Source organism: Apis florea, unplaced genomic scaffold (assembly GCF_048593485.1).
Source record: "Apis florea isolate Af1SG1 unplaced genomic scaffold, ASM4859348v1 contig_3170_pilon, whole genome shotgun sequence".
Lineage (NCBI taxonomy): Eukaryota > Metazoa > Arthropoda > Insecta > Hymenoptera > Apidae > Apis > Apis florea.
Genome location: NW_028256714.1, coordinates 2,975,052 through 3,001,484, shown reverse-complemented (window position 1 = coordinate 3,001,484; position 26,433 = coordinate 2,975,052). Strand labels below are relative to the sequence as shown.

Below are 26,433 nucleotides of genomic sequence, written 5' to 3'. Positions count from 1 at the left end.
ACAAAAATATGTATACTACAATTTGATAAATATTATCTCAGAAATTTTCTTATTAGTTTTAAATTTATTTATAAAAAAAAATTATATATAAATTCTTTGATTAAGTTTTTTTAAAATTATTGATTTCAAAATAAACACAAATACTTAACATAATTTTACAATTAAATAATTAAAATTTATGCGTGATACATTTTTTTACTAAAAAATTTAAATCAGTTTTTATTTTATATATTAACATAAATGAAATATTATATTATATTAAATTACAAAATAGATGTATTATATTAAGTTATGAATATAAATAATATTAAATTCTTTATTTAATATTTTTAATAAAAATATAAAAAATTGATTTATTTTTATTTTAAAATATATTTTTATATGAGTTTTTTATAACATCAAATAAAAAATTCATACAAATATATATATTAAAAAATGTTTTAAAACTTATAATTTTTTTGAAAATTATTTCATTCTTATTTACTCAGTGTAAATTAAATATATAATATATAATATATAATTATTTTTTTATCTTATAAAATATATTTTAAAAAATTACTAAATAAAATTATTTATTACTAAACGCATTTTTTACTAAATGCAGATTATATACTCTATATATATTACATTCATTTATTAGCATAAGAGAAATTTGATATCTCTAATATGACTTGAAGACAAGCTCCAAATTATAAGGAAATTTATAAAATATAAAGAATTTAATTATATAAATAAAAAATAATTAAATAAAATATTAAAATATCATTGATGATATTATTTGTTACTTATTCTATTAAATTGGATTGTCTTCAATTCATGAAGATATATTCTAACGAGATTTATCGTATACATTAATTCATGAATATGCATATACAGAATTGTTAGAAAAACATTACAGTATATTACAGTTGACCTAAATATAATCGCATATTTTTATTACACATATATAATAAAACGTTTCTTATTTATATGTTATCTACGGTCACTGCGTCCACCATTTCTGTATCCCCCACGACCACGAGAATTAGTTTTTGTTGTAACAGTTGTTTTTGCTGTTGAATCACCAGAATATCTTGCAGATCCTCCTGGAAGTCCTGAAGTATTACTATTATTTCCATTATTATTTCCATTATTACTATTTCCACTTTTTGTTGTAGAACTACCAGATGTACCACTAGTAGGTGTAGTTGAATTACTTTGAATTGCCTATAATAAAATAAATTAATATTAATATTAATAAAAAATATTAAAAGCATATATATTATATTCATTTATTATTTATTATTATTTGTTATTAATAAATTTATTGCTAGCAATATTTTTTTATTTTCTAATTTCATATTCTAATTATATGTAAATATTTTTCTATTTTAATATATGTAAATATTTTATTATATATATGTGGGTTTTATTTGTTTAATAAATAAATAAATAGATATTTGATTAAAAAATACAAGTTTATTTGACAATAACATACTAATGGTTGTCTTGCAGGTTGACCAGCAATATTATTTGCATTTCCATTATTTGTAATACTATTGTTATTACTACCAGGTGGACCAGATCCACTTTGATTAATCATTTGTTGTGCTAAAGCAGGATTTGGTTCACTCATATTCAATTGTTCATTTATTACCATACAGAATTCTCCAATTTTTTGTATATCTCCATTTTTTCCTGAATATAATGTTAAACATTGTCTCCAAACGGATGCATAACCTTTTGTCAATCTTACAATATCACCTGGTACAAGAAGCTGTCCTGGCTCGTCCCAAATTGAAACATTCATACATGCTGTACCATCTGCTACTTTAAATGTTCGAACTTCGCGGTTTTCTTTGGTAATAGTAGGATGACCAACTTCCAGAACAATAAACACTACATTAATGTTTTTCTGTCCCGGCCGTATGTCTTTTATCAGTACGTATTCCATTGTTTTAACAATCAATATACACTTTACACTATTACTCTTAACGAATAATCACTTTTACATGTATATTTAAAAATACGTCAGATGTATGTTTTTACTTTACGTACTGTTTAATTTAACTTTTCTATTATCTTCAATATGCGTTCAATATTGTATACTACATCAATTTCTTTCTACCAGTACTTAGTATAACACTAATGGATGGAGTATTTAAGATATTTGTTTACGTAAAATAAGGAAGAAATTCATTAGAGAATTAATACGGGTGTTATGCTGTTGGTAGCTGGTAGAGTGAATGTCAGCCATCTTATTTTAGTACGTTATACAAACACTAGGTTCGCTACTGTTCAACAATATGCGCGTCATCGAAATAATCTGGCAGCAGCTGGTTGTAACATGACTTACCAGTGTTATTACTACATGAAGTAAAACTGATACATCAAAATATATATGTGTATTATGTGTATTTATACACATATATGATTATGTCACACAACTTGTGTATATATGTGTTTATATACAAAATTTAAATATACATTAAGTGTATGCATATATATAGATATACATATATTTTTCTAAAAAGCAACTTTATTATTATGAAAAATATATATTTTTTATATAAAAATTATATTTAAATTTTGATGTTATGCTATTCTTGTATTTTTAAAAATAATACAATTTTATATAATAATAAAAATTAAATTATTTCTTATTTAATATTATGTAGAGTATAATTTAATTGTAAATGTATAAAGTTTAACCTAATAAAGAATTTTAAATTTATCCTCTGAAATTTGTCATATCAGTTAAATCATAAATGTATTTCACTATCGTATAGCTCATGTTACAGTTATTAATCGTTTAAAAAAATAAAAATATTGACAGATTCTTTTAATTTTTATATCTATCAATGTTAATACAATCAGATAATTATAAGTAATAATAAAAAAATATTTCTTATTGTTTTTATAGTATTAATATAAAAATAAGTTATTATCAACATTACAATTTTAGATAATGGACGTGGGTGAATCTCTGGATCCAAAAGAATTAAAAGTTACCCTTGAAACATACAAAAAATTGGCAAATGATTTTGCAAACCATGACACAATTTTAAAGGTAATATTTTCAAATTTATTTATATTTAATTCTTTTTATTAACAATTTATGATTCCAGGATAAAACAGTTTTGTCATATGTAGCATACGTTTTAGAAGTACCAGATTTTGAAATTATTAATTTGAGTTTAGATATTTTGGAATTATTTGTCAAAAATGTGGATAACTATGTACATATAACCTCTACTTTTGGAGTTCGTGAAGCTTTAGATGCAATTATAAATAAATATAATATAGATGAACCAAAGATATCTAAACGAGCACAATGTATAAAAGATGATATAGAAAGAATGAAACCACCAATATATAATTTACGCAGCAGATGTCGAAGAGTTATAGAGCCTAAAAAACTAAAAACTCATGTAATAGTATTACACATTCAAGGTTTATTACCGGTATATTTAAATAATATATATGTATTAATTTTACGTAATTACTATTTTTATAAATTTAATATTCATGTGAATTATATGTGAAATAGGAAACTCGTGCAGAATTAGAAGGAATATTAATAAGAATCAATGGATTAGTTTCTCTTGTAGTTGATGTAGAACATCAACGTGTTACAATGCGTACTTTAAGTTATGTTACTGCAAAACAAATTGCAGAAGCTATACAAAAAAATTCAGAGAATATGGAAGCAAGATTAGTAACAAGAAATAAATACAATCAAGAATATCTTGTTAAATTGGTAAATCCATAATGGTTTTTCTAAATTTTAAGATTATGAAGTTTATTAAGAATATTTTATTAATAAAATATATTACTTAAAGATTCATACAGGAAATAATGGTGATACTGAAGATATGCCAGATTATTTACCTGAAGAAGATGAGCAAGAAAATGAAAAAGAGGGAGTTGTATCATTACTTACTGGATTAAGACAAAGTGCATCATCATTGTACAAATCCACTGCTGAATTTCTGCACAATTCATTTTATTGGTAAATTTATAAGCTCTAGTACAATAAATATTATTTTTTATTCTATTATCAATGAACAATTTAATAAAACTAGAAAATATTTGAAACTATAACTTTATGCAAAAATGTTTCTATTAAATTTATATTAAGCAACTTTAATCATTGATCTGATAATTTGATATTTTTTAACTTTTATTTATTTTATTATTATGTCAAGTTTATCTTTCATTATATTTAGTATTGTATAATATTTGTTATATCTATTAAAATAGATTAAATATACATTAAAAGCATAAATAAATTTAGTTTTTACTACACTTGATAATAATAGTAAATCTTTAATGCCTATATTTATTGTTTGTTTTTAATTAAACTGTACATATGTAATGTAATAAAAGTTATAATTGAAAGAAAAATGATAAAAATGTTTAAAAATTACAATATTTTAAAAGATTACTTGAAAACTTTTACATGTTCAATAATAGAATAAAAAAAATTATAACTAATTCGATAAATATGAACAAAATTTACTCACATAAATGTTCTGTGCTAAATATAAAACTGCATTAACACTGTAGAAATAAGAATTAATTTCAAATTAAGGTATATATTTTAATTAATATTAATAATAAATAATTATTTATAGTATATATTATGTATATTATAACATATATAAATTATTGTAAGTGGAAACTATTCAAAATGTTTCATTATTTTTATGTATTTATAGCAATTTTTCTTGCTTATAAGATCTTTTTACAATATTATATTATAGTAATAATTATAATATATATTTAATATAATAATATTAAATAATTATAATAATAATAATAATAATGTGTATATTTTATTATTAAAGATAGGCTGTGGAAATATTTATATTTTAATAAGTTAATATATTTATATATGAAGTAAAATCATATTATATATTTTTATTTTTCTTTATATATGTTAATTTTTTAATTAAATGAAAATTTTAAATAATATATTTCATTTTCAAACGTTAATGAATATAAATAATTAACACTTTCTATCTTATATAAAAGAACTTTTATTTTATTTTAACAAAATTATTGAATAACTTATATCATGCTCTTAAGATTTTTATTATTTTATTAATTAAACATTTTATTATTGTAAATCAATTATTATTGTAAATCAACTTTATTTATTTATAACACAAATTTTGTGTATCGCATTTATTATTAAGGAATAATAGAACTAATCAGTTTAGCTGCCACTGCACAAGAAGGAACAATTTATGCAACTACTCGCATAAATATAATAGATATAATATATATGATTATTATAAAGTACATCTTTGTATATCTTATTAATTACTTCGTCCAATGAGCACGTGTTAGATATATAATGTTATATCTTAGCTGCTATTTTTTTAAGTTCATATATTGTATTGTCTATATGTACAATGTATAATAATTGTCATTAAGGCAATTTGAGTTTCAAAGCAGGTACAATAGATGGATGCAGAACAGTACTTTGGACAATTGAGTTAACATATTTTAGTTTTGCATGTAAATACTATATACTTATTGTTATTCATTTAAAAGAATGAGTATGACTTTTACATACAGTCCAATACTATTAAGAGTTTCAGTTTGAAACTCAGACAACCTGCATTGTTTGTTTGACTACATTATAATATTACTTATATTAATTTTTTTAAACATAGTCATTAAATTAGATTGTTTCCATTTATTAATTAAGAAATGAAACAATAAAATTTGTGACATGTAGTACATTAATATATTTTATAATAAGATTATTGGTAAAAGTTTTAGTGCATCAAAAATATTTAATGACTTTATTGCAATAAAATTTTAATGCAATACCTCACGTTATTTATAGTTTAATTGTATCAGAATATTTGTTGAGTTGAAAAATTATTGTACTGATGTAATTCTATTTCCAATTACAAGCTTAATTATTTCATATTGCACATGACAATTAAATTTTGTTATTTTACTTTAATAATCACTATTTGGTATATTTTATGAAAATTGCCATAGGCACTTATGTTGTAACATTTATTTAATAATTGTCATTCCATTACATATTTTTTAAATCATTTTTGAAATTATGTTTTTCTAATACAACATTTATTATTTTATGACTTTATTGTATTTCTATATAAAACTTCTTTTCAAACTATTGTATAATATATGAGTTTATTATTTTTTTTTAATTGGTCCTACATTACTGTAGAGTTTCTTTATAAATATAAATGAATACAATTATTGCATTCATTGTGGAATGATTGATTCATTAATTGAATAATTTTTATTAATATATGAAATAAATGCTATCATTGATAATAAACTCATATTTAGGTGAAAATTTTATATTTACTAAAAGGAACTATAAAACAAAGTGAAACATAATGGAATGAATATTTTAAGTGTTAATTTTTTCTTTTTCGTATGAAAGCATGAGGTGCATATATTTACAAATAATACTATATAATAACATGTCATTAAACATGTTTTTATAAATTTTAATTTCTACTGAAAATATCATAAATCTATATCTTAATATTTTTCCTAGAAAAAATAGTTATTGATTTAAATGTCCATCTTTCTGTAGAATAATTTATATCATAAATAATGATAGAAAATATATTTTCATTAAATTAATTCAATTATTAAATTTGGATAATAAACTTCAAAAAAAAAAATTCTTTTAGAATGTTCTTTTGTTTTAGAATGTGTTTTCAAATTTTTTTCAGTAACTATTCAATATTTCGATAATATTAATCTAATATTTCATTGATAAATAATGCATTGCATCTAATATTTCATTAATAATAATGTATAATGCAAAATTAATGTACATATATCTAACATATCTTAAATTGATAAATATCTACAATATTTAACACAGGATGAAAACATACATTACAAAAATGCACTGGCTGTTAGGTACTGTAATATATCACTCGAAAATGAAATATAAAAAATTTGTTAATTTATACACTACTTTCTATTTTTAAATTTGCATCTACTGGTTGAGATGCAATTGTAATCTCACTGACTTCATCTGTTTCTGATTGACTTGATGTATCAGAAACATCATCTATTTCTTTTCTCTAAATAAAAATAAAAATATAATTTATTATATCTTATATAAAAATTACAAATAATAATATTTATTTTAACTTACCTTATGAGAATAGTGAATATTACGAAATACTCTTTGCATATCGGGATTACTTTCTAATGTGGAGGATTGACTGGACGGAGGATGTGAATATTCAGAAGTATTTTCTTCATCAGAAGCTAATACTCCTTCTATTCGTACTGTTGCATGTTTAAATCTTCTTAATCTACATCCAGGACCAATTGGTCTTCTTGCAATACTATAAAATAAATTCATTAAATTAGAATATAAATTAATTTGATGCTTTCACATTATATTAAAAGAATACCTTCTTCGTCTAAGAGAATAATTATATGTATAACTTGGATCTTCGCCCTCTTCATCTGACCAACTTTCTTCACATGCATCATCTTCACGATCACACAAAGTATCTATACTTTCAGAACAAGATCGAGTTTTACTTTCTGATTGTTCTTGTGGTGTATTGTTAATAATTATTCCACAAAAATGTCCAGGTAACTTTATAGATTCTTCTTTATTTCTAAAAGAAATTATTTGTTATTTCTAATAATTATTATTATTAAATTTTATATTTTTTAAACTTTTTTATTAATTTTATACTTTTAAATATATATATTAAATATTTTACCTGTGTTGTATTATATCATCACAATTTCCATTATCTATAGAAGAAATAAGACGATTAGCATTAATAATTTCACTAACTTTTCGGCCAAGCGTTTCTAGATTATCATCATCGCTACAGTCCTTTAAACGTTCATTTCCATTTGTACGATTTTCGTTTGAAGGTTCAGGACTGGAACATGGACTAGATTCTATTCTATAATGAGCTTCGGATAAAACTGAATTTCCATTTAAACACTCTGCTGCTTTATTTAATGATTGTTTATTAAGACTATTTACAGAAATCTTTTCTATTGATGGAATTGTTGTATGTTCAACAGGATTAAAATCAGTTTCATTAATATCCATTATATCTGTTTGTGTTTGATTGTCAACAAAACGTGCACATACCTCTGTGCTCTGAAAACAAAGATACAAAACATTCAGTGCTACATTTTTATTGAATAACAAATATATATTCTCAAATTAAATACATACTTTTCTTTCACGATGAGGACTTGATCGTGGACTAGAGTTTACACCACAACCAGATCCTACTCTGCGATGCCTATATTTGCGTTGTTTAAAACTATTATTAGGGGCTAAAATTGTTTCTGGTTGATTAGATTCATTTAGTTGTGTATACATAGTTGCTTTTATAGGACTTTGTGGACAATCTGTTGGAGATGGTGGAGTTGTTGGAGTAGATGATGTTGAAAATTGAGGATTACGTCTACGATGAAGTCTTTCTTGAGCTTTTAAAAGAGGATGTACAAGTCGTTTCTTACATTGCTTATATCCATTTTGTTGTTCTCGTCTAAGAAATAAAATATATTCATTATTTATTATCAATACAAATATTCCAATATAAATTTATTACTTACTTAATTACATCTCGTTCACGTTGTTCTAATTGCAATAAAACAGCACTTAATTCTAAATATAAATTGTTAGTGCGTTCAAGTTTGCGTTCATAGTGTTCTCGAATGTCTTGAGCATGTCTTAATTCATCCTCACGTCGTCGAATGAGATCAGCTTCAAATCTTGGACTGCTACAACTATTTGTCTGCATTTGTTTCATATGATCCCTAATTTCTTTTTTCCAAGATTGCTGTAATAAAAATAAAAATATTGATTATATTTTAAATAATATTTTAAATAATTTAAAGAAAAGAAAAATTAAACAAATTAAAAATTATTATTTCCAAAATTTTTACCTGCGTCTTAAAATAATCATCAGGTTTAGTACATAGTACTTCAACCGCTGCAATACCGAGATGAATTTCAATATGTTTAAAGGAAGGCCTATTACGTGGTTTTGCAGCCCAACATTGCTTTACAAGTAACCTATATCCTTCTGGACAACTTGCAGGAATTGGTAAATGAAGAGAATTATTGCCTACACCCCAAATAATTGCAGAAGAATCTACATCTTTATAAGGTATTTCTCCACTTAAAAGTTCCCATAATACCACACCATACGACCATATATCTACTTTCTCAGAACAAGGTTCATTTCGAATAATTTCTGGAGCCATCCAAGCAACTGTACCAGCAAAACTCATTCTTGTACTAATTTCATTCCATTCTCTGCTAGTTCCAAAATCACTAATTTTTACAACTTCTCCTTGTCCTATTAATACACTGAAATAATATATAATATTTAAAGAAAAAAAATAGATATATATTGCATTAACTAAATAAAAAAATTTATATAAATTTCATATTTTATATATATTTTATTTTATTTTATATTAAATTAAATGACACACACACATACTTTGGACTTTTAAGATCTCTATGTATAATTTTATGTGCATGAAGATAGGCCATTCCAGCAGCAATTTGTTTTGACCAGGATACTAATCTAGGTGGTGGAACTGGTTCACCAGCTCTAAGAAGATCATACAGTGGTCCATATGGACAAAATTCCATTATTATACAATAACATGGTGCTTGTGTACAGACACCTCTAAAAAAATAAACAAATTATTTATTTACAATAAATTATCATTATTTTATATTATATATTATAAATTATAGAGATAAAAACGTACTTAAATTGAACAATATTTGGATGATTTAACTTTCGCAAATGTCGAATATCAGTTTCACGTGGTTCCCGTACTTTTTTTACAGCTACAACTTCTTTATTTAATTTTCCACTAAATACTGCTCCTTGAGCTCCAGATCCAAGCCACTGAAGTTCACTAATTGATTCAAATGGTATTTCCCAATCATCTGCTAAAATAATTATAATTTTATAAATATAATGTTATTATATGTTATATTATATATGAATTTTATAAAAAAAATACTTACTTTGATGTCCTTTAATTTTTTCATTTACTGCTGCTTTTGAAAGCATAGTCCAAACTGGACGCATGCATCCTAATATGCCTTCTACCCAACTTGATCTTTGTGCATCTAAAGTTCCAGAAACTGGAGTGCATTTTGTTGCTGTTTCACTAGAATTACTATTGCTTTCCGAATTGCTATGATTGTTATTAGGTAATTGAGCATCACGTGAATCAGGAATAATAGGACCTCCTGCAATTCCACTCAACTGACCTAATTCTTCTTGGATACATAACATGCTAAAATAAATAATTAGAAACATTAAAAATAAATCATGAATAAAAATATGAAAAATATCATGAAAAATTATTAAATATTGAAGAAAAAAAGCAATTTTTTTTCCCATTTTTTTTCATTATTTCATCTTTTAAAGATGATCTAACTATTTCATTTATTTTTCATTTTTAATCAATGTATATATTATATATGATATTGATATTGATAGTGAATTACTGATATTGAATACTGAAATATTAAAAAGAATATACAAGAATTATAAGAAAAATAGTGCAAAGAAAAAACTATTAATATTATTTATATTAATTATATATATATATTCATTCATTATTATATATATTATTCTAAATTATTATTATATATATTTATTATATATTATATATATTATATATATTTAAATAAAAAGATTTATTAAAATTTATATTATTTATTAATTTAATATATATATATATATATATATTGTACAATACATATATTGTATATAAATGATATAATTAATAAAAATAAATTATTTAAACTATATTAATATTAAATATAAAATAGTAGATTTACAAATAGTGGATCATCTTTTTCAAATTTAAAATCATAATAATTGAATTTAGATCTTTACAGACAATATGATTGAAAAATATTTTTGATTAAAAAATTAATGAATTAAAATTAATTAAAATAATTAAAAAAAGATTTAATTTAAATAATACAATAAGTTAATTATATTACATTATGATCATAAATATATTACATATCATAAATATGATCATAAATATATAAATATATAATAAAAGTATATTTTATAGAATGATCTAGCATTTTTTAATGTTTTTATCAATTATATTATAATTTTAAATTTATAAGATAAATTTATAAGATAAATCTAATTAAAAAGTCCATTGATTATAACTTTTGTAATGTGATCACAACAAAGAATTTATTACATACATATGCATGTATAATCAACATCATATGTATATCAAAACATATCGTTATATTAAATCACAAAATAGATAAATATAACTGAAGCAAGTAAAATTAATGATATTAATGATAAAGAAGAATCATTAATTATTGGCATAAATTCTATAAATGATTTGTACACCTGTCAAACATATAACCTGTAAAACAAGTGGCTAAATAATACGATAAATGCAAATATTAATATCTATAATATACTAACATATCTATATATTCTGAAGTGTAATATATATCTTATTACTACAGCATTAGTGAGCAATAATATTTTGTATTTATCAAAAATGTTTAAATTATGTAATAAAATCATATCTGACAAAACTATAAATTCATGAAAATAATACAAATACACGTCATCTGATTAATTATAACATAAATATATGATAAATTAATAAATATTGTCAATACGACTTTATATGAATGTATTAGTGCGAGGACCAGATTGAAGTCGTCAACGATGGTGCCGTTATCGGAAGCGCATTCCGACGATTTGGCCTTCGTGCTCACCTCCTCGTACCGACATTCTTTGGAATGGCCGCATCGTCATTTTGTGTCTTCCGAAGGAAAAATCGTGTAAATACCATCGTATTATGCGTAGCATATGGATATAATAATCTTATCTCATGCACTGAGAGAAAGTGTCACAAAATCATGCCACTAATTGAACATTTACACAATAAACAAAAAAAAAGAATATGATAAAACTATGCAAGATGCATACGAGAACGAAACATATCGTAAACTAAGAAGTTCGTCGGTAGAGGGCTACATTTATCGTTTACTTCTAGATTCTAGATTAAACATCGATTAAGCGATATTGTTCGAAACTATGTATAGTATATTATAATTTAAAAATATTAAAAATTTATGATTATTCTATATTTTTCATCATATGAACAATTGAAATATTATAAAAATCATTATCAAGATATCATATATTAAATTAATTTCATAATAAATATATTAATTTTAAATAATACTCTTGAAATGTTTTATAGTGAGTAATTAAAGATACGCATGCGTAATAGTACGCGCGTAATTTAATATAAAGGCGAATATTTTAAATATTATAAAGTATTTATAGTGAAAATCAAAACTAATTAAAATTTATTGAATAAATTTTTTTTTAAATTTTGTTGCATACATTAAAAATTAATTGCAAAAATATAAATTATATATAAATTGGTAATAAAAAAATATTAGTGTTTTAATATATTATTTGAGATTATATATCTAATATTATTAATAATTTGACTCATTGTATAAGTAAATATTTTATATTATTATATAATATATTTAGTATAGCAAAAATTTTTATATTCTTACCTATTAGTGAATATGTGTGCTTCTGGATGAGAAGGTGACAAAACAACTTGATTAACTCCCGATGGCGCTTCTGTCTCCTGAGATTCAAATTTGTACATCTCAGGTTGAGACAGTGTCTCTGTTTCAGCAGGAGTGCGCATGATTTCTTATTTTTTTCTATTTCAATTCTATAACAAAATATATAATATGATAAATAATGTAATTTATGATCATAAATTTCTATTAATATTATTTCAAATAAAAAAATTGATTTTTATATGCATATTGCACATATATGATCAAAAGATATTTTCTCTCTACTTTACAGTACTATAAGAGTAAAACTGAACGAAAAAGACAAAAAACAAATAAGAAATCACTTAAGCTCTTTAATATAACATTGGGTTCAATGGAATGCCGATCTAGTAAGAGGCGTGGTATGTGACCGTCACATATCCAACAACTATAGATTTATTTTTCGTGCAAATTTCTTAATCGAATTCATTTCAAATCGAATTATATTTGAATAATTTTTAATCAACTATTAAAAAAATAATATAATTAGAAAAAAAAAATTAACGAAAAAAATTATAACGAAATTAACGAGAATGCAAAATAAAAGATTTAATAAAGTTTAAGTTATCTTAATAATAAAAATTTTGTCTCATGAGATATAACTTAAAAAGGCGAATATTTTTTTTTAATTATAAGACTTTTATTATTTAAAAATTTAATCAGTCTTATAAAAATTTCTATCAGATACTGGTTTAAACATGGCACCCTTTCGCGCTACAAAAAGGAAAAAAAGCATACCGAAGTTTTGTATAGTGAGTCATTCGTAGGCGTGCCTTGGATTAATCCTAAACACCTGTGCTGAAGTCTAGGTAAGCTTACATATTTAATACAACCCCCGAAATTCGGATCTTCAAAATGTGAAGATAATATGAATATAAAATCGTATAATATCATATTATTCTGACTAATATAAATACTAATAACTACTTTAAATATTTAAAATACATTAATATGTAATGTCTATATGCTTAAATATATATATCTTTTTATTATATGAAAAATTTCTAGAGATTTTCGCACTTTATAAAGTTATAAAGTTAAAAGATTTTGTTTAAGATTTTGCTAAAGTTAACAGATCAATATTATGAAAGAATAATTGTACTCTTTTTTTTTTTGAACAAACTCGTAACCGAAGTTAGGAAGAATTATATCTAGGATGTTCAATGATCCTATCCTGATTTATCGCTTTGCTGACCAAAATATCGTAATCTTGTATAAGATTATAATCGTGTATAAGAAAATATGATATAAATATTTATATTAAATATAATATAATATTAATATTTATTATAATATAAAGCCATTTTTATTAGATAGTAATTTATTAGTAGTTTATTATTAGAAAATAAATTTAATTATGATATTAAGAATAAGTAATTAATGCTAAAGTGATAAATTTAATAAAACTAAGAGAATATTACGTTAATTTTAATTTTTTATATTTTTGTTATACAAAGATACATGACTCTATTATATTGAGGAGATTCATTAAAAAATTTTATAGAATAATCTAAAAATATTTTTTAATATTGAGATCATGAAATAAGAGAAAAAAATTTTATATAAAACCAATTAAAAATAATTTAGGAAAATTTAGAAAATTATTTATCCGTCCGTAGAACGTAAGGAATGAATGTAATTACATTAAAGTAAGAAACATGAAAAAATATACATGATAATATTTTCATTATTCATATATTTTGTTGACTTATTTATATGAATACATACTCCTATTCGGACTAAATCTCCCTTGAGATGCAATGAGAGTTAGATGATAGAAGAAATTTCAGTTTCGCTGTCGTTTGAAAAACAAGAATTTATTACAATAAAATAAGCAATAAAAGTATGAACGAAATAGTAACAATATTAATTTCAATGATTTCAATGACAGAAATTTATTATAGGAATAATTAAACTTTTCTTCTAAATTCAATAATAAAATAAAAAAATTAATAATTATTGTATAATCTAATTAAAGACTTTTTGATCTAATAATTAAATCTAATAATTTATTAAGATTTATTAAGATAGATTTTAAATTAATATAATAATTTAAATTTATTATATTTATTGTATTTGCATCATTTTTATCAAAAAATTAAGTATTGTAAGTATTTGTAAAAAAAATTTAATATATTTATTATGTGCATATATACATATTTAATGTTCATTAGAATAAAATGTAAGTTTTACTGCACATCCTAGCGTTGAAATCACCCGATAAATTGAGTGATCGCGATGCTACATAGAATCAGTGATAGAATCAGTATACATATTATCTTAATATAAATTTAAATAAATTATATTTATTTATTTTACATATACTAAAAAAATTAATACTATTTTTTTTTAAATAAATGTGAAATGAAATTCAAAATATAAAGAATTCATTTATTGTAATATAATATATATTTTGTAGTATAATATATTAACTTCTATAGTATAATATGTCAGAACAATTCAATGATAAATTTCTATTAATTTCTTATGTATTTTGTATTAAAAATATACTTATTTGATATTATATTTTACATTTAACTCATAAATACAAAAATTGCATATGAATTATTGAGGAAAAAAAATTTTTTTTTTAAATTATAATATTTTATAAATATAAAATTTTTTACATAAATTAGATATTTTTTATTCTGCATACCAGTACTCAATTTTATTATTTTACTGGTTTTGAAAAATTTGGAATTTCATTTTATTATTTTGAATTTTATTTAACATTTAATATTGACAATAAAAAATTTTCTATTTCAATATGTATGAATTAATTTAAAAAACTTGTTTCAGTTTTGACTATTTATTTTTTATAGGTATTTCTTGTTTTTTTTCATTCAATAAAATTATGTTTCAAAATATCGACAGTTTGAGCCAAGTGACGCTATAATCTTTGAAAAAGACGCACGAAACGTGCACCACTGCGGACAGAATGAGATCCGCGTTCAATGCAGAACGATCGGGAACGTAAGCTTTCACTTTCCTCGAGAGACTTGCACAAGCGAGACACTATATCGTGGTTAGGGCGCACGACATTTGGTACGAAAAACTCGTCGAAGCATGAAGCATCGGATATTCGAATAAAGATAAAATAAAAAGTTTTATATTTGAAAATGGGGAAGAGGAAGAGTATGGGAGACACTTTATCGATTAAATTCAGACAACCCCTCTTCTCTCACCTTTATAAAAAATATCTGTCGACGATGACGGCGACAGTCGCAATTTCTTACGAAGTATCCATAAAGTTGTATCTGGCGCCATGCATTTGCAAAGTTTTTGCAAGTCTGAATCTAACACTATAAGCATGAGAGTTTTCAACTCTCTCAAGAAATGTATCTTTGTATTGTATGTCACAATAATCATGCAAAAATATACGTATACGTATTTCACTGTTTAAATAGTATCACTATTATATACGTTTTAAAGTGCAAGCGAGCTCAGAGAGCCGCGAATTTATTCCCGTTGACGGTCATGAAAACAACCCCACAACACCCTGACGCACGACGCGTCCAGCGGACACTAAACAAAATGGCGCGTAGCATCGTCCATGGCTTCGACACCAGAGTGCGCCTGCCTACAAATGTATAAGGACGATTATTCTATATCTAGCAGAAGGAAACAAAATAAGTAGATAGATGAACAGGTTCGTCTATTCAAACCACGCCTCTTGGTATTCGAGTCTCGTATACAAATACTATTGTGTGATGTATTGTACACAGATTTACAGGAATGAATATACTTAAGAAAATTTCTTTTAATAGAACATATTTTAAAATATATATATATATATATATTAAATAATATATTTTGATATCTTGTTTTTTATTATATCTTTGATTTAATTAAATAATTTAATTCTTAAATTATTAAAACATTTAATTAAAAATGTAAATACAACATAGATATTAATATATTGTATACAAGTAAATTTATACCAATTAATATATTTATAGAAAAATAGAATTGCAATTCTGTATAGCTATTAGATGGCGCTACTTTTATACATGTTATTTCTTTCAATCCCATATTATGAAAAATTGCTAACTTATTAAGAATACTATTTTTTTATTATTGAAAAAATATAAATATGTTGATTAATTTTATGTTAATTACATATATATTGATATATATGTTGATTATATATATTTTAAAATATAAAGAATGAATTTATAATCAGAAATTTGTTTTTAATATATATATATAAATTTAAATATCATATACTATATCAAATTTGAAAAATCAATATATTTATATGTATATTTAATTTTAAGATATTCAAATTAAAATATGCAGTGGAAGGTACAGCAAACAAATTTTAAACAATTGTAGCTGTATCTGTAACGCTTGACCGATGCTAGAAAACGATGTGGATATCGTTGTTTATATAGTATTCTCTACTGATATATTTTTTCTTTTTTTTTTTTATCTTTAGATAATATGTTTAAAACTAAAATCTTGAAATATCTTAACCATAATAGAACATTTTATTTTATTTAAAAATTTTCTTACTGATATAAAATTATAAAAAATATTTGAATTTGTTTATATAATATATGTAAATAGACTTACATAAACATATATATATATAAATTTTTCTAATTGTTTGTATTTATAATTTTATTTTTATTTATTTATTATTTCAAAAATCATATTAAACAATGAAAACGCAATACATTGATTATTTAATATAATTTTATTTAATATAATTAATAATTATAATTTTATTAATATTATTATTTAATTATAATTTCAAAAATAATACTGTATATTACTATATTTAAAAATATTTCGAAGAAATTTAACTTTTTGATTTTCGGAAAAAGAAGACAGAAGAATAATTATTAGTTCTTGGAAGTATTTTCTTAGAAACAACTAAGATTTTTTCGTTCTTCATTATATTCATCGAATTTGGCTGTCTCTTTGCACAAGCGCAAAATGTACTTTTTCATAGAGAAGGGATGTATATTACCACTAAAGACATTCTATTTTATTATTCTTTTTCTAAATTAAATTAAAAATCATTTTTCGTCTATTATCTTATTTTTTTTGTACTAAATTTTTTTCTTCTTATTGTATTTTTTTTATCATTGCATATATATATATATATTATTATATAATATCGTAAATTGATTGATTTTCTTATGACGTCATAGTTATTCTTTCATTTATGCTTTTAATTTTCAAATATGCAATATTATTATTTTAATTAATGTTTTTTCATTATTTTACAAAATCATAAAACTATTCTTTTTATTATAGAGTTAAAAAATAAAAAATTTAATTTAATTATAATTTATTATTAATCTGTATGAGAGACCAATTCTTTATATTCTTTTACAACATTTTCAAGCACTGAAAATGCTTGTAGAAAATCATCTTCTTCTAAACCAAATTGTTTATATTGATGTAAAAATGCAGAATGAATATAAGATTTCCAAGTTTTATTTAAAAATATATCTAAAGAATAAGAAGTTTGAGAATTATTGGTTATTAAAGCAAGAAATTTATCATGATTTAAAAATTTTCGATTTTGATGTAAATGAGTAAACCAATCAATTGTATTCCAGTTTGCATATAAATGTTTTTCTTTAAGTATATTTGTCATTATAAGATCTTGTTCTAACATTGTTCCACGTGTTATTAAAACATTTGATACTGAAGTAGCATATGTATGATGTATGGTATTACTTAATAAATTAGATGGCATTTTTAATTCAACATTAGTTAACTGTGAATTTAAATTTGGTATTCTAAGTGTTTGCTTTAAATGATGAATATATGAATTCCAATTATACATTGGTTCATAGCTTGTAGATGTTGCTGGTATATGTGGAGTACTTTTTATTATTGCTATTTTATATGAAGGATGACATGCTATTTGAGATAATAATGAATTTATGTTATGTTTTTCATAATTTACTGGTTGAAATGTAGCTAATAATTTTTCTGAAATAACTTTATTCATATCTTGTAGATTTATAGATGATTTTTTTAATAAACTAGTACATATATTATATATTTGTTCATTTTCAAATAAAATATTTATATCACTTTCATTGTAAAGTTTTGCTAAAGTTAATAATGTATTATAGTTTTGTGTACATACTTCACCAAATGAAAATGGTAATATTGTTGTATTAAGAATTGGTTTTTTATTATATTCTTCATGTAATAATTTTGTAATATAACTTCCAATACCAGATCCTGTTCCACCTGCAGAACTTAATAATAAAAGAAATCCATCAAAATGATCTAATTTTTCTATTTCTTGCCTTACACAATTTAATATCACATCACTTAATTCATAACCTTTTATTAAATAACCAAATGCCCAATTATTTGCACAACCTCCTCCAGCTTGACAAATTACATTTTTTGTTGAATATGTCCATAAATTACTTTTCTTATTATAAATTTTATTTATGACTTTTTGTTCTGTATCTATAAGAATTGCTCTTGCTAAACGGTCATTACTTTTAGATAAACCACTAAACCACCTATTAAATGTATCTTCTATATATTGATGATTAGTTTTATATGATACACCTGTATTTACACACTCCATATCAGTTGATATTTCTGAGAATAATGTATGCCCTAATTGATTTCCACATTGCCCAAATTGTATTGTAAGCATTATTAAAATATAATTTTATTTATTAATTTGTTATATTATTATATATATTTTTGCTCTTTTAATTGGATGTGCATATAATTAATGCACAAAAACACGTAATTTGATTAAAATAATTTATATTTCCAAATATATTACAAAGATTAGTACATTTAAATATTCATATTTTGTTTTAATAATAAGAATCTCTTTACTATAAAACTATTTATTTAAACAATAATATATTCGAGAAGTTATAAAAATTTATCACAAACAATATACAGAATAGAGCAGTAAGTGAATTTCATATTCTATATTCTAAAATACCAATTATGAAAAAGATTGAGAGATTGTCATAACCTTTAAAATATAGAGTGGCAATTTTAGGAACTATATTTAATCTAACCATTAAAGTTGGTAATGTTAATAGATATAAAAAAATCTTTTTTGATATCCCTATATCGTAATGTTAATTTACAAAGATAAACGAATATTATAAAAGTTTAAAATTCATTGATATGTCTTTGAATATCTCATTTAATAATTATAAAATTAAATGTTTAAGTATTATAATTATTTTATGATATAATAACGAAAATAAATTGTTGAAAACATAAAAACCCCCAATGGTATAAGGTTAATTTCGTTAAGTTTAATTAATCATTATAAAGATTATTTATTTATTATTATTTATTTAATTAATCTTAAAGAGGAAGTGTTGTAATAATAAAAAGAACATTATATATTTCATTTGTGCCATGTTTATGACTTCATTGCAAAAAGAAAAATAACAAATTTTAGAATAAAATTATAGAATAAAATTAAAATTAATTATTAGAATTAAAATTATATTAATATGATTGTTACATGACCAATTAAAGTAATAATTTTTGTAAATAATTTAATAAATTATTACGAAATCATATAACATGTGATAAAATTATTAAAAATAGGAAAAAAATTATGAATTATTATAACAATTACAAACGTATTAATTATTAAAAACACAAACAAAAATATTTTATTAATTTTAATTTTTGCATCAATTATTTTTATTTGAAATATAATTTTTTTAAAAAAATGTTTTGAAAACAATTTTATCGCGAGTATTCTTAAAACATAATTGAAATTTATCTTTGAAAGAAAATCAATAAAAATAATATATGTAACTTAAAATAAAAAAAATATTTTATAATTTTTTTTATGAAATTATAAAATTAGTTTTTAATGAATAGTTTAATGAATGCAAGATCATATTAAAAATTGATGAAAATGCTATTGATCGGAAAAAGATCCATAATAAAATATTACGTATTTTATTTTTTAAGTAAATAACATATTCTTTAATTATTTTTCTTTCTAATAATAACTTACTAAATATTTTAAACTTAACAAAATTCTATCATTTTCAATTATTTTTCACAAATTATTATTACATAATTATTTAAATTTTATTAGAAAAATTAAATGTTTTTTAAAAAATATATGCATTTCTACAAATAAATTTTAACAAAACTGAATGTCTTTTATAAATTGCTATAATTATTAATAATATTGATAAACAAAATATGAAAATTAAACATAAAACGAATATATAATATTTAATATAAAATTTTAAAAAATAATTTGTGTATTAATTTATAAAAAAATAAAAAATTCAAATGGAAATTTTTAATATAATATGGAAATTTATCTATTTATAAATCTAATATAGAGTATTACTATCATGCAAAAAAAAAAAAATATATGAAATGATAAATAATTATTGCAATGCGACGAATTATCATTATCATATCGTGTATAATTTAACGAAAAAATATTATGAACAAGTTGTACACTTGAACTCTGCAACCAACAGTTACAATGAAATTATAATACGATTATTAAATATACAAATGCACGTAGAATTTCTAGTTGTATGTGATGAAAATAAGATTTTGAAGAGTGGGGTTGGATACAATTTAGCGGCTTACTCAACAAATCATCAACAGTTCGTCATGACGACAAATCACAGACAGATAACGACATTGAAAAATTCTGTTTCTTTAAGTTCTTTTATTTTTTATTGATTATTGTTCTTCTTATCACACAGTGCTATAAAACAAAAAAGTTTTGCCAATTCGTATCTACTATGCTTGAAATTTTAAACACTCTTTTTTTATTTTTTTAATTTTTCAATGCTAGTGAGTACCGAGCTTTGAAATTTTTCTCCTTCAATCGTGCATGTAGCGACAGCCGCGTCCTTCGTAAAACTCGTTATACGTCATAAAGCAATGACGTAGAATTATAAAACGACAAAAGACGAAGCGAAGATTTCGAGTGAACTAACTGATATTTAACATTTCCGATTTGTTTACCTATGCTTGTGATGCACAGTAACGCTTCGTATATTTTTTTGTGTTATATGCTTTTATGGATCGAAGTTTCAATTGCGAACTTTAATGGCACATAGTGTCACCGGCATTAGTATCTGTGGTAGTGTTCGTACTGTGTAGTGTGATAGAATCATGAAATATGAAACGTATATTTTGTGAACAAACTTTCAAAGTCATAAAATTTGCGCATCGTATATTCTAGTAAGTATAATGTAATGAGTAATATAGCAGCAGTATAATGAGTAATATGTATAAACAATTTCAGAATTAAAAAATTTTGGAAGAATTTTCTTTATCGATATTATTTTTCGGAGTAGTGACAAGGAAAATTCATTCATAAAGACGCCATGTTATAAATTAATGGTGATCAAAAGCATTGAGAAAGTGATTGCAGGTAACGGAAATAATAATTTGTGAGATAATTTTTTTCTGATTTACTTGATATATGTTGAAAATCAAAATTCAAAATCAAAATTTATTTCATTGTATTTTCATACTTTTAATATTGTTATTATTAAATATTTTATTATTTTTTTGATTATAGTCTTCTTATAAATATTTTTCTTGTCAGATTTGAATTTTTTTAATTTCTCACATTTGACTTTTCATGACGTAAATTTTATTATATTTGATCTTTATTCTAATAATGCGATTAATAGCACAAGTAAAATGATAAATTACTTAAATAAAACATAATGAAATATAATCAATTTGTTTTGTTATCAAATTTTTTAAATAGAGAGAAAAAGATACGAATAGATGTAAAAAAATTTATGTTGTTTGTTAATTTGCAATTAGAATTAAAAATACCTTAATGATGTGAAAATTAATTTTAAATTTATGATTTTTGAAATGTAAAATACGATTATTTCTAAAATACGATAATGAATTCTCTAATTTTTTACTAAATAATCAAAAAATCTTCTAAATATTATTTATTTTATTATATTTTTTGTATAAAATAAAATATTCGCTTAATCATTTATAAAATAAATGCGAAATTTGTGAAACGATATACTTAATGTTCTGGATTACAATATATTTAATTATATTTATATTTTAAGCGTACGTTATACTGTTAATGAGAAACATCATTTAGATCACATCACATATTAATATAAATTGCAATATATATTAAGAAATATTTATATGTTTATCACTAATGTCATTATTTAACTTTCAAAATTAGATTTCTCATCAATGAAATCTTATGAATGTAATTAAAGAAATATTTTTTCTCTATCAAATATTATATTATATTTATTATATATTTTTTTTATCAGTATGTTATAATAATATATTATATATTATAATATATTAAATTGTTTTTGTTTTTTATGAATTATTACATGAATTCGTAAATAATAATTAATAATAATTTAAATATATATGTATGATGTATATATATTATTATAACATGATAGATAAACAAATTTTTTCCTACAGTGCGTTGGTATGGTGACATCGGTGCAACAACATCAGCGAACATTATCAGACGAGAACCAGGATAAAATAAGTAATATCTCCATTGAAGATTGTAACATTGAAAACTGTCGGAGCGAGATAGTGCACTCTGTCAAAGATAGCGCGGTCAGCGTTATTGAAAATGATAGCATTGCCGATTCGTCTACGCAGTGCAGTAACGTAGAAGATGATAATGACAATGAAACGGATATCGAAGAAGGAGATTGGATACCTGACTTACCTGTACCGGTATTTCAACAACATCAAGAAATGACAACCGCAGATGGTAATGTGATGTTACCTAATGCAGATATTTCAAATTTTGGAAATGTGCACGTAAAGAATTCGACTAATGTGCATCTTGGTAATAAGACCTTTTATAAGGGTCCAGTGACAATAAAACAGTTCGTTTATACGAACCCGACTTCAATACAGGACTTTGATACGGTGAAGAGCGATAATGTTATAGGATCGGATACCAACACATCTAACTTGTCAATTGCTAAAGGAGATTCGACTGCGAAGAACTCAATTTTATCACAAAATCCTGATCTCGGTAACGATATTTTTTTTAGAACTCTTGATGATGTTTTTATGGAGATTCGTAAAAACGTTTTATAATGGAGGTAAAATCCGTTAGGTTTTATTTGCATAATATAATATAACTTTTTAACTATTTTCTGAAATTAAATTTATGTAGATATTTTATACAGATACAACATTATTTTAGCATATACCTAGATTGCATTGTGTGTGTATATATATATATGCAATCTTTTTCATTTTTACGATGGAATTATAAGATAGATATTTTTTGAATGTACTGATTATTTTTTCATATTTTGAAAATTATTTATAAATAGTTAAGTATCTCAAATACTTTTATTTTAAATATATATAAGTTTTTTATTTTATCTATAATATTCTATTGGTTTGTAATGTTTTAATTTTAAATTATAATTAATCTAAATTATTAAAGAATATTTTTATGAAGATTATTTTTAAAAATAGAAGTAAAAGTTTCGAAAATGATCATTATCGGAAATTAACAGAAAATGCAGCTCGTTTTCATAAAAATAAGCAAAAAATATAGAATTCGAATATTTTATTTTAAATAAATTTGAAATCATCAAATAATAATTTAAATTTTTTCTAATTCTGTTGAAGTAAATTATATTTTATTTTGAAAAAAATCTGCGATATTAATATTAAAGTCAATAAAAGGTTAATGTGATATGTAATGATTCGTGTAAATTAGATCAAAACTATTTTATTTTCATATCATTTTAAAAATATAATATTTTTTATATTAATAATAAAATAATAATAATGTCTAATTTTTGTAATTATTTATATACCTAAATAAAAAGTATGTACTTATAATAATTTCAATCTTATTTAAGATTAATATATACATATGTATTTTTATATTAATTGATATGCAATTTTTTTTATTTTATTTAACATTACCCTTATATTGGCATAGATTATTTAGATATTGCATGCTGTGAATTTTATAAAAAAAATAATTATAATTATTTAATTATTATAATTATAAAATTTACGAAATACATTACATACATTTTTTAAGAAAAGATTAAAATATTTAAAAGAAAATCAAAATTATTTATATTAATAAATAACATATTATTAATATACTATTTCTTTTTTAATACTTTTATATTATTTTAGTAACAAAATGGTTGCGGACCTGGCGATATGCAGCGTTTTTGTGTATTCTAGCTTTAATTCTTGTAATTGTTATGGTCATCACCAGTATATATTTCACACGCAATTCTGCTATTCCGCCAGCCATAGTTTTTCCGGAAATACCAGATTCTTTATTCGGAGGTAATATTTATAATTCTTTCAATCATCATATTATAAATCAATTTAACTAAATAATTAGTTAATAATAAACTAATTAAATTATAATAATTAAATTGCAGATAAGATAAAAAATATCCGTTTCATTGAACGAAATGAATGGGGTGCTCAACCACCTACAACACCATTAATAAAGATGAAACTTCCGGTACCGTATGTGATTATAAGTCATACAGCAACACAATTTTGTAACACACAATCGGATTGTACATTTCATGTTCGATTTGCACAAACGTTTCATATTGAATCTAGAAACTGGTCAGATATCGGTTACAATTTTCTTGTTGGTGGTGACGGATATGTATATGTTGGTCGCAGTTGGGATTATATGGGTGCTCATGCATTTGGATATAATAACATAAGTATAGGTATTTCTTTTATTGGAACATTCAACACGGTAAAACCACCTAAACAACAGTTATACGCTGTGCAAAAACTTATTGAATTAGGAGTAGAAAAAGGGAAAATTGCGCCGGATTATAAATTATTAGGACATCGTCAAGTTTCTCGAACTGTAAGTCCAGGTGATGCATTATATAGTGTTATTCAAACTTGGCCTCACTGGTCAAAAGAACCATAAAAAAAATTATTTTTTTTGTATCAATGATATCTCGAATTTATTATTTTTTCATAAAAATTCCGATGGATATTTATTTGTTTGTATAATTTTACTGTGTAATGATAAAAATATTGTTTATTAATATATAATTTAAAATGTGACATTTTATATAATTTAATTATAAATGATATATGTTTAAATATATTTGATATTAAATTATTATTATTATTAAACATATTGATACATAAACATATTGATACAGAAATTGTTTTAAAAATTAGTTGAATGAATATATATAAAAGTTTTATATTTTTAATTGTAAATGTGATATATATTTTTTTATGTAAATAATTTTATATAATAATAGAAAAAATAATATATATATTGTAAAATAAAGAATTATCTAAAAAATATATAAAAAATATAATATAAAATTTTTTATTCTAAATATTGTTGTATATATATTAAATATTCATTCTTAAAAGACTTATTTTATAATTCATTACATTAAATAAATAATATATAGATATTGTAGATTCTATTATAATACGATATTGTAGATATATTATAATATTGTACGAAATTGCAGATATTGTAGATTCTATTATAATACTATTATATCATTTTCTGTAATTACATTAACAAAAAAACAATTCAATTTTTATGGTTAGAGGACGCTAAATCTTATCTTATAAATCATTAAGTCTTATTTTTAGTATTGATATATTTCGATAAAAAAATTTGTGAATATAAAAAAAATTTAAGTGTTTGAAAATTGATAGATTGGAACACATATCGTTTAAAGAAATTATTATTATTAACAATATTTTAAAATGAAATAATTGTACTCACAGTATTGAAAATTTTTACACAT

At 22.3% G+C, this 26,433-nt stretch overlaps 5 protein-coding genes and 1 long non-coding RNA gene across 13 annotated transcripts; 2 read left to right on the top strand and 4 right to left on the bottom strand.

Moving 5' to 3' along the window:
- Nucleotides 1-44: 44 nt before the first annotated feature.
- LOC147657361 (SOSS complex subunit B homolog) lies at nt 45-2,341 on the bottom strand. The gene is made up of 2 exons (XM_086910379.1): nt 1,478-2,341; nt 45-1,206 (listed from the first exon to the last, which is right to left on the bottom strand). The coding sequence occupies exons 1-2, from the start codon at nt 1,931-1,933 to the stop codon at nt 973-975; spliced, it is 690 nt and encodes a 229-aa protein (XP_086766505.1). The 5' UTR covers nt 1,934-2,341; the 3' UTR covers nt 45-972.
- LOC100871301 (armadillo repeat-containing protein 1) lies at nt 1,825-4,804 on the top strand. 3 transcript variants are annotated; one of them, XM_012485614.3, is made up of 5 exons: nt 1,825-1,920; nt 2,945-3,049; nt 3,108-3,443; nt 3,530-3,739; nt 3,822-4,804. In XM_012485614.3, exons 2-5 carry the CDS (start codon nt 2,948-2,950, stop codon nt 3,993-3,995), a joined length of 822 nt encoding a protein of 273 aa, XP_012341068.1. In that variant the 5' UTR covers nt 1,825-1,920; nt 2,945-2,947; the 3' UTR covers nt 3,996-4,804. The 3 variants fall into 3 exon arrangements, with proteins under 3 accessions (XP_012341068.1, XP_003692966.2, XP_012341070.1); XM_003692918.4 differs by lacking the exon at nt 1,825-1,920 and adding an exon at nt 2,261-2,473; XM_012485616.3 differs by lacking the exon at nt 1,825-1,920 and adding an exon at nt 2,318-2,866.
- A 434-nt stretch (nt 4,805-5,238) lies between these two features.
- On the bottom strand, nt 5,239-16,182 carry wnd (Mitogen-activated protein kinase kinase kinase 13 wallenda). Of its 5 annotated transcripts, none has more exons than XM_003692916.4 (12): nt 15,841-16,182; nt 12,602-12,768; nt 10,034-10,308; nt 9,769-9,955; nt 9,492-9,683; nt 8,929-9,355; nt 8,596-8,822; nt 8,210-8,528; nt 7,737-8,131; nt 7,416-7,628; nt 7,151-7,346; nt 5,239-7,076 (listed from the first exon to the last, which is right to left on the bottom strand). In XM_003692916.4, the coding sequence occupies exons 2-12, from the start codon at nt 12,739-12,741 to the stop codon at nt 6,957-6,959; spliced, it is 2,691 nt and encodes an 896-aa protein (XP_003692964.1). In that variant the 5' UTR covers nt 12,742-12,768; nt 15,841-16,182; the 3' UTR covers nt 5,239-6,956. The 5 variants fall into 5 exon arrangements, with proteins under 5 accessions (XP_003692964.1, XP_012341141.1, XP_012341142.1 ...); XM_012485687.3 differs by having other exon boundaries at nt 9,769-9,952; nt 15,841-15,980; XM_012485688.2 differs by lacking the exons at nt 12,602-12,768; nt 15,841-16,182 and adding an exon at nt 11,783-12,237.
- Nucleotides 16,183-17,335: 1,153 nt separating this feature from the next.
- On the bottom strand, nt 17,336-19,666 carry LOC100871533 (tubulin delta chain). Its single transcript, XM_003692920.4, has one exon. It carries the CDS (start codon nt 19,296-19,298, stop codon nt 17,961-17,963), a length of 1,338 nt encoding a protein of 445 aa, XP_003692968.1. The 5' UTR covers nt 19,299-19,666; the 3' UTR covers nt 17,336-17,960.
- Nucleotides 19,667-21,054: 1,388 nt separating this feature from the next.
- On the bottom strand, nt 21,055-21,765 carry LOC147657360 (uncharacterized). The gene is made up of 2 exons (XR_015292629.1): nt 21,466-21,765; nt 21,055-21,368 (listed from the first exon to the last, which is right to left on the bottom strand). It is a non-coding gene; the product is annotated as an uncharacterized LOC147657360 (long non-coding RNA).
- LOC100872726 (peptidoglycan-recognition protein LC) lies at nt 21,362-26,007 on the top strand. Of its 2 annotated transcripts, XM_031916044.2 has the most exons (5): nt 21,362-21,850; nt 21,915-22,043; nt 23,096-23,669; nt 24,806-24,964; nt 25,063-26,007. In XM_031916044.2, exons 3-5 carry the CDS (start codon nt 23,105-23,107, stop codon nt 25,578-25,580), a joined length of 1,242 nt encoding a protein of 413 aa, XP_031771904.1. In that variant the 5' UTR covers nt 21,362-21,850; nt 21,915-22,043; nt 23,096-23,104; the 3' UTR covers nt 25,581-26,007. The 2 variants fall into 2 exon arrangements, with proteins under 2 accessions (XP_031771904.1, XP_086766491.1); XM_086910365.1 differs by lacking the exon at nt 21,915-22,043.
- The last annotated feature ends 426 nt before the right edge of the window (nt 26,008-26,433 follow it).